General features: G+C 33.7%; 1 protein-coding gene across 1 annotated transcript in view; it reads right to left on the reverse strand.

Moving 5' to 3' along the window:
* The window catches only part of LOC125864301 (protein GAMETE CELL DEFECTIVE 1, mitochondrial-like), a 7142-nt gene extending 2793 nt beyond the window's left edge, over window positions 1-4349 (reverse strand). The window contains exon 1 of the mRNA XM_049544221.1: window positions 3781-4349. Coding sequence (XP_049400178.1) covers window positions 3781-4325 — 545 coding nt within the window. The 5' untranslated portion in view covers window positions 4326-4349. The remainder of the gene's footprint in view (window positions 1-3780) is intronic.
* Between the last annotated feature and the right edge of the window lie 10824 nt (window positions 4350-15173).

A 15173-nucleotide genomic window follows, 5' to 3' on the forward strand; every position in this document is an offset into this window, starting at 1 on the left:
CCCCCCCCCCCCCCCCCCCCAAAAAAAAAAAAAAAAAAAAAAAACTCCCAAAGAGAAGTAGAATGGCAATACGACATACAGAAAACAGCATAAATCAACCAACAGCATTGTATAAAAAATCGCTACTTTTCGACGAATTAGTAAAATTCTGTACCATCTTGATTGATCATATGTTCAAAATCATCATGATATTAGATCAAATAGTAGATCTAACAGTGACCAAGTATTCAAACAAACTTGGCCAGGAATGAAAATAGAGAATAACATAAAATTGTCCCCTCTGTGAAAAGGAAAATGAGACCATTGCATACTTATTCTTTGAAAATTGAATGTGATGTATCAGCATATGTATGGAAGATGTTGCTGCAATGGCTGACTATCAATAGAGACCCTATGCAATGGAATGATGAACTTACATGGGCTTAGAAATGGGCAAAAGGAAGAAAGCCAAGAGAATGTGTGAACAGAATGATGTTAGCAGGAGCAGTATACCATGTCTGGAAAGAGAGGAACATGTGTATCTTCCAGCAAAAGAGTCAAACAACCAAAGATCTCGATCAAAAACATATTCAAGAGATCCATTATAAGGCACAAAGCGAGACTAGAGTAGCATGTACACCCCTTGTACTTCAATTCTCACTTTGGTATAAATTATAATACAACTTTTTACCCCCCAAAAAAAAATACCATGCTACTCATCTAAACTATCAAAATAAGTCTATAGCTGCAAGTCTATTACTTACAGTTTGCTTTCATCATCAGTCTCTTTCAAGGCAATGTTCTAGTATAGGTAGTTGAAAAACTTCTGTCTCGTCAAAATAAAGATGTAGCCCAGAAAAAAAAAACGAAACACAAATCGGAATAAAGGAGAATGGCAGTACTGAATGGGTATATACAATAAATTTGGGGGAGATACGGACAATAAGCCACTTATTGACAAAGCATGGTCACCTGAAATGGTTCCAAAGAAGAATTAACGACAGTCCCTATTTGGATTAAGCTGCCTGGATTAGTCTTCAAATATTGGAGTGCAAAAGGGATGAGCAAGATTGGAAGCCTAGTGGAGAAGACTTTAATGGTCGAAAAGCACACTGAAAAGAAATTGGGGCTAAGCTTTGCAAGATTGTTAGTAGAGGTGAAGGTGGGTAATGAACTTCCAGAAGTGATGTTTCAGAATGAAAAGGGAGTAGTGCTTACACAGAAGGTGTCCTATGATTGGAAGCCTTCCTTCTGTGAGCATTGCCATAAGTATGGCCATGTAAAGGCAGAGTGTAGGAAGTTAAATCCTATACCAAAAAGTACTAGTGGGACAGGGGTAGAGGAACCAGGTAGACAGCAAGAAGATAAAGGCGGGGAGGACAGATTTGTACGAAGGAGAGTTTAGCGAGGCAATGGGAAACAGAGGGTTCAGTATAATGCAAACAAGTCTACAGCTGTGGTAGTAAATAATTCATTCCAATCTTTGACTCAAGCGGGAGAGCAAGAGATGGCTGCAGAACAAGTCAGGAATGTTGGGGCTACAAAACCAATCCCTAAGGGAAATGGTTAATGTAGTGTGTTGGAATGTAAGGGGCCTAAATGGCCACACGAAGCAGAAGGAGGTCAAACTCCTCTGTAATCAGCTTAAAGTGAACATTATTCGTCTATTGGAGACTAAAACAAAAAGTAACAATATAGAATATATAGCAGGTAATCTATTTGGAGGGTGGAAGTATCATACGAATCATTCTTCCCATTATAATGGAAGGATTTGCGTGCTGTGGAGAGAAGATATGTGTGAGGTAACAATTTGTAGTGAGAATGCACAAGCAATCACATGTCTTGTTACTTATATTACTCTATAAAAGGAATTTTACATGACATTAGTTTATGCTTACAAATGGGGGGGGGGGGGAGAGGAAAGGAAATAATAGTGGGGTTATTTAACTCAAATAGGAGTTGGAATCACAAAGCCTTGGGCAATTCTTGGAGACTTTAATGATGTTCTACATAGTGAGGATAGACTGGGTGGCAATCCAGTAACACTTGCGGAAGTGGCAGAATTTCAGGAATGGCTCGAGGTGTGTGTGTTAGAGGAAATGGCTAGTACTGGCAGCACCTATACTTGGAATGATAAGTGGAAGCACAATAGAGTGTATTCTAAGCTGGATTGGGTCTTCATAAATGGAGAAAGGTCGGATGAGATGCCTGAGTGTTGAGCTCATTTTATGCATGAAGGGGGTAGTGATCACAACCCAATACATGTTAGTTTGTTGGTTGATAAACCTAAACAGAAAAGACCTTTTAAATACTGCAACATGTGGAATGCTCACCCACAATTCAAAGACATTCCTACATTGGGATGGCAAATGGAAGGGTGTCAAATTTACAAAGTTGTGATGAAAATGAAGGGACTCAAACAGACATTAAGAAGGTTACATGTGCAATACTTCAGCAACCTTAATCGTGAGGTGAATAGTTTAAGAGAAAAGGTGAAAACAGTGCAAGAACAACTACAGGTTAACCCTATGTGTTTACTACTATTGAAAGAGGAGAAAGAGGTTGGGAGAGAATTTAAGAGGGAGAGCTATTTGGCGGAAATGTTGTTGGCCCAGAGAAGCAAGGCTACATGGTTGGAGCTAGGAGATGATAACACAAATTTCTCTTATAGGATGTGTCGAGATTCTTATATAGGAAAAAGGCCAATAAAGCTCTTAGCATTAGGTTTGACCAAATGGTTCGTACAGTATATGTACTCTAAAGGTTTCAAGAATATCTCCACATAATAAACTTCAATTTATCCGAGTCTCTAACTCTAAATTCTAGATCCACCTCTAAAAGAACTATTAAGACTTCACAATCACATGCAAAATAGTTAAAGATCTGATTATGAATCAATTCAAATCCACATCAATAAGCACAGTCAACCATATCAATCAGTGATCAACTATGCATCAATACAAACTATATACGGTCAGTTATATGAATCAATACATCCACATGCACAGTCAATAATCATAAAACTACACATCAATCCTACTTGTCCCAAAAAAAAAACGACTATGCCTCATTCTCAAACTATATGGGTTCGACTATGAGTTTTTTTTTTTTGATGAAGTAAGATGTTGTATTAGAAAGGCATCAAGGAGATGCAAATTACATACACAAAAACATGGTTAACTCCTGGGAACAAAAACACCTATTTAATCAAGGAGTTAGCCACAAGCAAAAGAATGGTCGCTAAGCCATAATGAGGGAGCTAATGAAATCTAAGAGGGGTAATATATCATTTACAGGGGATAAGTTGCTCCAATGGAAGAGATTAATTAGGCAAAATGATTTCAAACTGCTAATTGGAGTTGAGATACCATCAAAACATCTGAGATTCCTTCCTTCCAAATACACTATGATTTTTCTATATCCATAAGCACAGATTTACGAATCAACAATCAACCACACCACAATCCCTACCATAAATGCATTAAATTTATACTGATCAATGATCAATTACACCCCAATCTCAAACTACTTGTAAATCTTCTATATTATAGACGAGCAACACTGAGTCAACCTCAAACTAGTTGGAGTTCACTACATGAGTCTTATATATCCCATATGCACAATCAATTATATCAATCAATGACCTATTACGCCTCAATTCCAAATTAATTGTGGTTTATGTATCCTCTATTTCCATAAGCATAGTCCACTATAAAATATACTCATGAATTTCAAACCCAAAGCCAAAAAAAGAACATAAATTCAAATAAAAAACATTAAAAATTGCAACTTTGATCATACTCTGAGCAGCTATTGAGAAGTTTTTCAATATCATCGCCATTGCCACTACCACCAATAGAATCCCCAAGTTTAGCCTCTTCCATCTTCTCAATCTCCTTCAACCACAAACCCGCATGTACTCTCTGCTTCTTCAACCTATAATCCTTCTTTATATTCTCCAAACTATAAAGCGAACTTCCATTTTCGTTCATATTTGTGCCCTCACTGCCATTTTTCTGCTGCTTCCCCTTTCTTAAGTGCCAATTCTCATTCATATCCTCCACAAAGGCTTTAGTTTCCGCATCAACTTCCGAAACCCTAGACTCAATTTGAGTATTTTCTGCAGCGTTGCTGGTGTCATCGGGAAGTGCAAAATTTACGTCGGCTTCCCATGGAGATCGATTCTTTCCAGAAAGATCGTCGGGAAGCCATGCAGCTTCCCATGCATCGTTCCACTCATCGTTGCCGCTCTTGGTCGACAACCGCCGGCGGACGGCGGCGGAGAAAGTGGAGTTTATGAGGGGTTTTTGGAGAAATGTTGATGAGAGTTTGCGGATAGGGTTCATTAGAAAATGGTCGGGATCGAATAGGGTCTGGAGGGAAAAAAGTAATTTTTATATGTAAAGTGAAAAATAATATTTATAAATTAAAATTATGTTTTATCATAAATATAAATTAAAGTTGTTTTTTTACCGGAAAAAAAGTGATATATATGTTTGTTGTTTTTCAAAGAAAATTGAAAATTCTAAAATTTAATTACAAGTTATATTTCGAAATTTTATAGTCAAAAGTAATGAGTTTAACTCCAAAAAAAATAAAGTGAAAAAAAATTATGGTCAAATATCTCTTTTATCACAAGCTATTTAAAAAAAAATTACACAATCACATGTTACTTTTTAATTAAACGTCTCCTTCTTTTCTCCCTTTTTTCATATTTTTTACTTCTTCAGTAGTCACGTTAATGATTAAGATTGATTGTTTTATCAATAATTAATTGCAAATTTAGATTCAGATGAATAAGTTATATATCAAATTTAAATACTTGTTTTTAAAAATTAACAAGGATGATATTATTGTACGTCAAATTTGTAACGAATTTCATTGATAATGTTGTAGTAGATCTAGGTAATTTTTAGTGTATCTTCTTCTTCTTCTAATAAGTATATATCTATATATAATAGGAGAGGATAAAACACTTATGTGTAAGTACCATAATTATTCTTCAATTTTAATTAAAAGATCATTTAATTAAATCTTTTAAATGGATGGGATTTTTAAAATGAAAATTTTAAAGCGGTTAGAAAACTTTTTACGCGAACTTAAACCAGTTAATATCCCTTTAATGTTTTTGTTTAGTTAAATTAATTATTTCTAAAAGCTAAATACTATAAAATTGTACTTTGAAAAAAAAAACATGAACCATTTTAAATTCTACTAAAACAAAATAAGCATTACATATAATTAGAGCCGTCAAAACGGGCTTAGCCCGTGGGGCCGGTCTAACCCAACCCGTTATTTGGGTTGGGTTGGGATAGGATTTTTCAAGCCCCTTTAACACTAGGACTTATAAGCCTGACCCATATAAGCCATTGACCCTTATGGTGCACAGGTAAATATAAATAATTGTAATTGAAATAGTTTCGATAATTGTTCCTTCCCTTCTAATTGAATTAGACTTAGCACTTATGACGTGTTGTTAAATAGTGTATGAATTGACGCATTATCACTTGAATGTATTCCTTGAGAAATATAATTGAGTTCTTTGTACAATTCTTTTGAAATCCATATTTTCGTCAATCTTGTATGTGATCTCATAACAATGTGCATCTAGAAACTTCATCCTAAAATTATTTTAGCCTAATCACCCAAATTCAAGCTGACGTATTTGTAGGTTTTTTACAAGAATTATTCTTAACCTAAAAGATATGATTTTTTTAAAAATTTGGTATATACCAATTCATAAGTTCATAATCACATTTATACTATAAATGCCCAGTTATATGCGATCTCCAAACAATGTACATTTGATAACTTTATCCTAAAATTATTTACTTGTCATTACTAAAATTCCAGTTGACATATCTATACATTTTTCAAAAGTCATTGATCTTATCCTAAAAGATATCAGTATTTCTGAATATGGTATGATAATTAATAAGTCCACAAATATATTTTACTATAAATTCTCAATGCAATCTCTTTCATAACCACCATCAAGAAAAATATAATATTTTAGATAGTTTATTACATCTCAAGCAAGGTTTCTACTTATTAACTTTATATTTATAAGATTTTTTTAATGTATGAGTGTATGCATGAGTGATTTTTATGAGATCATTTACTATTTTAAACTAATTATTATTATAATTTTATTTTATGTGTAGCTAAAATGAATACTTTCATCAACAGCAACAACAACAAGAAAGTGGTGTACATAATGGGAGCAACAGGAACGGGAAAATCTCGTCTCTTTGTTGACCTTGCCACCCATTTTCGAGGAGAAATAATCAACTCGGACAAAATGCAAGTATTTAAGGGACTTGAAATTGTGACCAACAAGATCACACATGCTGAGAAACAAGGTGTACGACACTATTTGCTAGGTATACATATTTGAAAAAGACATTCTTTTGTGATTCCTTTATTTTAATGTGAATATTAATTGACAGTTATTTTGTTTCACAAATTTTTAGGTGAAATTGAGCCAGATTCCAACTTCACGGCCGAAGATTTCTGTCTGAAGTCCAATCTCTACATAGAAAATTTTTTGAAGACTCAACGTGTTCCAATTATTGTTGGAGGGTCAAATTCGTATATTGAAAAACTTGTGGAAGACCCTGTGTTCATGTTCAAATATAAGTATGCCAGTTGCTTTATTTGGATTGATGTAGAGCAATCAGTCTTGAATCATAGAGTTGACACGAGGGTTGATGAAATGGTCAATGCAGGTAGTTTTTGTAGTTATTTTATATATAAATCAAAATATAATAATGACTCTAACTAAAACTTCTCTTATATAGTTTTCTTAAAATAACTTTTGGTTTTCGAATATATGTTCACCTAAATAAAACTATTCATAAATTTATGTTGCATGCAAGGCTGGTGGATAAGGTGCGGCAAATTTTCATTCCAGATGCAGATTACATCAAAGGAATCCGACGGTCCATTGGTGTCCCTCAAATGGCCAAATATTTAAGGGAAGAAAAAAATATAGACGGAGATGATGAATCAAAGAAGATGATTCTCTGTCACGACCCCAAAATGGACGTAATGGCACTAGTCTTATCCCACCAAGACAAGCCAACCTAAAACTCAACCATTACAATAAAATGTAGAAATTTCATAATCAACTCAAAAATACCTCCAAAATTAGGTTGTCACGTGTACAAGCCTCTAAAGTATTACAATTGAATCAATAGAAAATACAAGTCTCATATGACATTGTTTCTAGAGTAGAACAAGATCATAAACATGAGTAAGAAGGTTTGCTGAGTTGACAAACAACTACCTCACAAATCTACAAGAAGCCTCGGTAAAGAAGAGAATATATTCAAAGGTCCGGGCTAGTAACCTACAAAAAGATGTAGTAGCAAGGGGTGAGTACCAACCACACGGTACTTAACAAGTAAACTTCTAAACACAAGCTAAGGGGATAACATACGAGTACTCCTTATACACCAACCGAACCTCCACAACTACAACCTGCACAAAACCAACCCTACCTAACAGTTCACATTTACATGTCACCCAACTCAACAACAATCACTTAATCAAATTACATATCCTCAACAACAAACTCATTATTCATCAATAACAACTTCCACAAAAAGGCACTCACAAATATCAGTAACACACAAGATCAAGTTCATCAAATAGAGGTAATCAAATATCAAGTACTTTTCAACCACAAATAAAACACACAATCATCAAGAATGAAGGATGTCATGGGATGCAATGCAATATGACACCATGAAATGATATGCCTCAAAATACCAAGTACTCTCTCAACCGTATGTACATGATACTCTTCAGAAATACATCGAGAGTTCATGTCCCATGGGGGACTTGTGAGGTCCATATACCGACACAGACGATCTCTACGTGTCTGTGCGGACATTGTCAACGCACTATCATAAATCAAACAAATTTCGTACGGACGATCTCCACGTGCCCAAATTATAATCTTAACATCTCACCATCCCCAGCACGGACGATCTCCACGTACCCAACTTATACTCAATCTCATGTCAATGCATGTGCACAATATAATTTTAAATAAAGGGGATGATGATCTCAATCAAATATCAATGTGAAATGTAATCACCTCAACTATCACAAGTATACGGGTTCATTAAAGAACATAATCACACATAAATAATTAATCACATTGCCTTTTATTACCCCTTTTTCATCATTAGAATTAATCAATGTGGACAAGTCAACCGATCACCAAGTCTCATTATCCCCAAATACATATTACAAGGAAATACATGAATTCCAAACACTAAACAAGGGTTTAGAAATCTACTTGCCTCAATTAATTCGCAATTCATTCCGAGACTTGAGCCTTCCCTTTTCGTTGAGCTCCAAATCAATACAATCTATCCAAACAAATTACCACAATAAGATTTTGAAACTAACAACACCCACTTTACTATGTGTGTAGCCTTGAAACCTAAAAATTTACCCAAATTTATAATCAAGTTCGTAAATCTTGATGTCAATTAACATTACAACTATCATACTTTCCAAGTTTTAAGACTATGGTTAAGTCCCAATTTTTCCAATATCATAATTTGAATTATGTTCATATGATATATTACATATCTCAATAAATCAAAACTTGAATCTAATGTGATATCACACAACAAACTTTCAATCACGAACCTATATTTGGAGAACCACAACCATAAAACTTATAGGCAGAATTGAAACCCCTTTAAATTAATGCACTCACACCTACCACGTATCTTCCAATTCACTGCCTCATGATTACGCAATGATGACTACATCAATTGTTTTTCTTTTGTTTTCTAGTAACCTAAACAAACTTCAATAGGTGTAAATACATGTAGTGGGGATAACCTCTATCTACCCCACCAATCACAATTACCCCACAATTAATCCTCCATTAGCCTTATTTTGTTCAACCAAAACTTCAATCCGTAAAATAGCCTCTTTTTTTCCAAACCTCTACGTGATAACTAAATTTATTGGTGTTATTAGCTTCCTCCAATCATCCAATAATAACAATAATAATAATAAACAATCCATATTCATAATATAAGATTAGGTGGAAAGGATGGATTTTTACCTGAGTCGTTATTGTCTTCTTTCGGCGGTGGATTTTAGCCGCAATGTCTTGTGATACCATTAAAAATAAACATCTTCTTTAACTTATTCCAACAATGAGTCAAGTGGTATAGGGTATTAAGCTATGGACTTGGTCTATTAACCACCTAATAATAAATAAATTACCCGTAAATTAATTAACTATTGTTAAATGACTATTCAAAATTATCAAAAATGACCTTTCGGATCCGGGTCATTACATTATCCACCACTAAAAATCATGTTCGTCTTCGAACATAAAGAAGAAAGAGAAGGAAGAATAACCAACACTACTAAAAGTCTAAGTTATGACCTACCAGTTGGTGTTCATCTCTCCAAGTGAGCTTCTCCTTAAGACCATTCCATCAAGATCAACTACTAAAAACTGAACTTTCGAATAATTTTTTTTTGGAAGATCTACAAGTGATTAGCAAGCCATAGGCTAACCCATGAACTCAGTCTAAATTGAAATATACTAGACCATAATACAACCATCGTGCCGAATCTTTTCTCACATAACCAAGATAACATTTTGAATCGATACCGCTACGGCTAGAAGCGAACTTGAACCAACAACCACACAACTCATCACAAATCTTATCAAGATTTCCTTTTCACAACACAATCTTTTCACGAGTCTAAGTTATAAAAATATGATCTTTAGACATCAGATGCTAATCAAGAGAGGATCAAACTCATCTAACCCAAAGAATAAAATAATCATCTAGCCAACGAGAGAGCGATATACCCAAGCATACAAAACCTCTAACATCACTATCGGGATGCTAGATCAGTAGCAGTGACTATAGATAAACTTTAAAAAAATTAGCAAAACTAGACCCAATGGTCCCCATATCTAATCACACCTAGTCGGAACGTGACCTCGACCATGAGATGAATATTAAAACTGTTGTACAACTATAACTATTCATGGTAGCTCTTCTATAAGTTCTCCTAAGCAAGGTTGTGCATGTAGAACTACTGGTATACTCCAACTATCTCAGACAACATCAAATCTATCATAACTGAAATGATTAATTCTGCCCAAGGATCCTATCATATCAAGAGGACATAAGAGGATCGGTAGATCCAATCCACCACTAAGAATTCACCCATAGATATAGAAACACACGTGAGCATATACAATGAATTATACTCCAAATCATGTCTGAAACGAAGTAGGTGGGTCACATAAGAATGTACGAAACCAAAATCGAATAACACAATGTACTCCCTCCATAGCGCCTATATCAAACATTTCCATTCATATGATTCCATCTCTTTGATTTTTAGCCACCACAATCAATCAGTCTGATCCCCATTACAATATTACAAATACTCGATTCATCAAACCCTACATACTTCTCACAGTACTCCACTAAACCCAACACTCTTAATATCAATAAACATCATAACCACACCAATTATTTACCTTACTCTCAAACTGTCACTAGTATAAAAGTCTTCTTAGCAAACACATTGTAGCTCTAAAAATTTTCAACTATGGGCTCTCTATCTTTTCATTTAACCATTTCATGAAAAATACGGGTCACACCCAAGACTGATAATACTAATTTCAAATCTAAAAATACTTTTTCATCGAGGTACAATAATTGAATCACACCTAATGTCAACTTCACGCGAACTTTCACTTACCATTTTCAACTACCATTCATATCATCATCTACCTCATGCCAAAACTCAAAGAAATCCCTGGTCACTCCAATAATTCTTTGTACTATAAGCTCATAACCTCTACTCACCATCATATGCCTATGTAACACATCATAACAGTTTATGTTCTCTCATAAAAATAGTAGTTTCAATTCCTTCAAAATCCTCAATAACCAATGAATAATTGTAGGTCCACACCGTTGAACATCAATACGTTACCTATCATAGTTTGAACAATCTAGCTCGACATAATCACATAGAATCTTCCACACATAGTTGCTTGTCACCCAACCAAAACTCAATCCTTAGAAAAGTTGATGATAACTTTCTAGTAAGTCTGTACCAAACTAGTTCACATCTCACAGTCATATCTAAACTCATAGGCAAAAATCAATAAATCCTTCAACTACAAACCAAGGGCTCGCTTTTCTTAAATTCTTCCCATGACACAAAATTCTTAATATCTTTAACCCTTCAATACACTAGACTCTTTTTCTTTTTGTTGACTTGCTCACGCCAATCTTATCCTTTGACCATCAACCCAAGATATTTTTACTTTATCCTCTAAATCAAAACATTACGTGAAACCCCCCTTAGGTATAACAAAAAAGTAACCGAATTTACTATCCAAATATTTTTAAGTCCTTCTAAATGCTTCATACTCAATGTGATCGATCACTTCTTACCTTACCAATCCATATCTTGACAAAACACACTACCACTAACCTAAACTCACAATGAAAAACTTGAATTTTGAATCCAACTGTGTAACTCAATCCCTCTATCTATCAACATTAGTTCATACCTTGAAGATTTTTATGAATTCACGTATCTTAGTTTATCATTGAACGCCTCTCCACTCACCTTATCATATCTTTCGCTAAAAATTCAACCGTACTCATTACCAAACTCAAAACCACACATACAAAAAACTTATCATAACACTCGAGTTGAACTCAAATTTTATCCAATATTTTTTAGCCAATGCGATGAACCCGTGACAATGTTATTATAAGTAGAGCAAAATAGATGAAACCACGTGTCTTAGAACCTAATTCTCCTCTCTCTCTAAAAATACATCTTTGTTCCTTGCAATCAGAGTAAATATCTTTATTCTTCCCAATTTCCAAAGGCTAAATTATATCCTACTAAAATTTTTATTTATTTATGACTCTAGCTCCTTCAAATTCTATTCAAGCGGTGTCTCAACACCTCCTATAACTTTCCGTACAATCAAGCTACTCACAAATAGTAGCAAACCACAATCTTAGATACTCGTAAGACGTCATTACAATGAAGGATGTCATGGGATGCAATGCAATATGACACCATGAAATGATATGCCTCAAAATACCAAGTACTCTCTCAACCGTATGTACATGATACTCCTCGGAAATACATCGAGAGTTCATGACCCATGGGGGACTCGCGAGGTCCATATACCGACACAGATGATCTCCACGTGTCTGTGCGGACGATCTCAACGCACTATCATAAATCAAACAAATTCTGCACAGACGATCTCCACGTGCCCAAATTATAATCTTAACATCTCACCATCCCCAACACAGACGATCTCCAAGTGCCCAACTTATACTCAATCTCATGTCAATGCATGTGAATAATATAATTTCAAATAAAGAGGATGATGATCTCAATCAAATATCAATATGAAATGTAATCACCTCAGCTATCACAAGTTTACGGGTTCAATAAAGAACACAATCACACATAAACAATTAATCACATTGCCTTTTATTACCCCTTTTTCATCCTTAGAATTAATCAATGTGGACAAGTCAACCGATCACCAAGTCTCATTATCCCCAAACACATATTACAAGGAAATACACGAATTTCATACACTTAACAAGGGTTTAGAAATCCACTTGCCTCAATTAATTCGCAATTCACTCCGAGACTTGAGCCTTCCCTTTTCGTTGAGCTTCAAATCAATACAATCTCTCCAAACAAATTACCACAATAAGATTTTGAAACTAACTACACCTACATTACTATGTGTGCAGCCTTGAACCAAAAATTTACCCAAATTTATAATCAAGTTCGTAAATCTTGATGTCAATTAACACTACAACTATCATTCTTTCCAAGTTTTAAGACAAGGGTTAAGTCCCAATTTTTGCAATATAATAATCCAAATTATGTTCATATGATATATTACATATCTCAATAAATCAAAACTTGAATCTAATGTGATATCACACAACAAACCTTCAATCACGAACCAATATATGAAGAACCACAACCATAAAACTCATAGGCAGAATTGAAACCCCTTTGAATTAATGCACTCACACCCACCACGTATCTCCCAATTCACTGCCTCATGATTACGCAATGATGACTACATTAATTGTTTTTCTTTTGTTTTCTAGTAACCTAAACAAACATCTATAGGTGTAAATACATGTAGTGGGGGATAACCTCTATCTACCCCACCAATCACAATTACCCCACAATTAATCCTCCATTAGCCTTATTTTGTTCAACCAAAACTTCAATCCGTAATATAGCCTATTTTTTTCCAAACCTCTACGTGATAACTAAATTTATTGGTGTTATTAGCTTCCTCCAATCATCCAATAATAACAATAATAATAATAAACAATCCACATACATAATATAAGATTAGGTGGAAATAATGGATTTTTACCTGAGTCGTTGTTGTCTTCTTTCGGCGGTGGATTTTAGCCGCAACGGCTTGTGATACCATTAAAAAGAAACATCTTCTTTAACTTATTCAAACAATGGGTCAAGTGGTATAGGGTATTAAGTTATGGACTTGGCCCATTAACCACTTAATAATAAATAAATTACTCTTAAATTAATTAACTATTGTTAAATGACTATTCACAATTATAAAAAATGACCTTTCGAGTCAGGGTCATTACATTCTTCAACCTTCAATTTCAAGTATCAAGCATAATACCCGTATATTAATTTGTAACCAACTTGACAAACTCAACGATTAATAAATGAGAAAATGTGTCCGGTGCATCATATTATTGCTACTGACGTTTTCAAAGAAGATAGAAAAGAAGTTATTGACGAATCATGGAGGAATACTGTTTTGCAACCATGCCTAGATATTGTGAAAAGATTTCTCAAAAATGATGATCACAATATTAGTATTGAGTGTACATAAACTATCATTATCTCTATCTTGTGTTATTTTGTCTCTTGGTCACTTTAATTTTTGACCTATTTTGTACAGTTTGTATCGAACTACATATATATATATATATATATATATATATACACTATTCTTGTCTGTAAAAACTTTGTTATTTATAGAGCAAGTTTTTATGCTTTATAAAAATATTTATTCTGAGGTCCGATCCAAGCCCAAGCGCCAAGTCCAAGTCTTGGATATTTAGTACATATTAATATAAATACATACTTACACAACTACATGAGATCATTCTTACTGTCAAGGTAATAGAGTGAAAAAATAAATGACTATAAATGTTTGAGAAGATTATCACCTTAAAGTATTTTAAAGAATAAAATTCTTAACTCCAAATTTAAAATTGTAACATAGACAAAGAAGAGAAAATAATAAATTTGAAATCTTTCGATAAGGATCATTTAAGGAAATATATTCTACATATTTCAATCACGATGATGGAGGCTTCTTTCAATAAAATATTTATCTATTATTACATGCTGCACACGTAAATATAAATAATTGTAATTGAAATAGTTATCCCTAATTGTTCCTTCCCTTCTAATTGAATTAGACTTAGCACTTATGACGTGTTGTTAATTAGTGTATGAATTGATGCATTATCACTTGAATGTATTCCTTGAGAAATATTATTGTCCTTTTGAAATCCATATTTTCGTCAATCTTGTATGTGATCTCATAACAATGTGTATCTAGAAACATCATCTTAAAATTATATAAGCCTAATCACCCAAATTCAAGCTGACGTATTTGTAGGTTTTTTACAAGAATTATTCTTAACCTAAAAGATATGATTTTTTATAAAAAATTGGTATATACTAATTTATAAGTTCATAATCACATTTATACTATAAATGCCCAGTTATATGCGATCTCCAAACAATGTACATTTGATAACTTTATCCTAAAATTATTTACTTGTCATTACTAAAATTCTAGTTGACATATCTATACATTTTTCAAAAATCATTGATCTTATCCTAAAAGATATCAGTATTTCTAAATATGGTATTAATAAGTTCACAAATACATGTTACTATAAATGCTCTATGCAATATCTTTCATAACCACCATCAAGAAAAAATATATTATTTTACATAGTTTATTACATCTCAAGCAAGGTTTCTATTTATTAGCTTTATATTTATAAGATTTTTTAATGTATGAGTGTAGGCATGTGTGGTTTTAATGAGATTATTTA

This window comes from Solanum stenotomum, chromosome 1 (assembly GCF_019186545.1).
Source record: "Solanum stenotomum isolate F172 chromosome 1, ASM1918654v1, whole genome shotgun sequence".
Taxonomy (NCBI): Eukaryota; Viridiplantae; Streptophyta; class Magnoliopsida; order Solanales; family Solanaceae; genus Solanum; species Solanum stenotomum.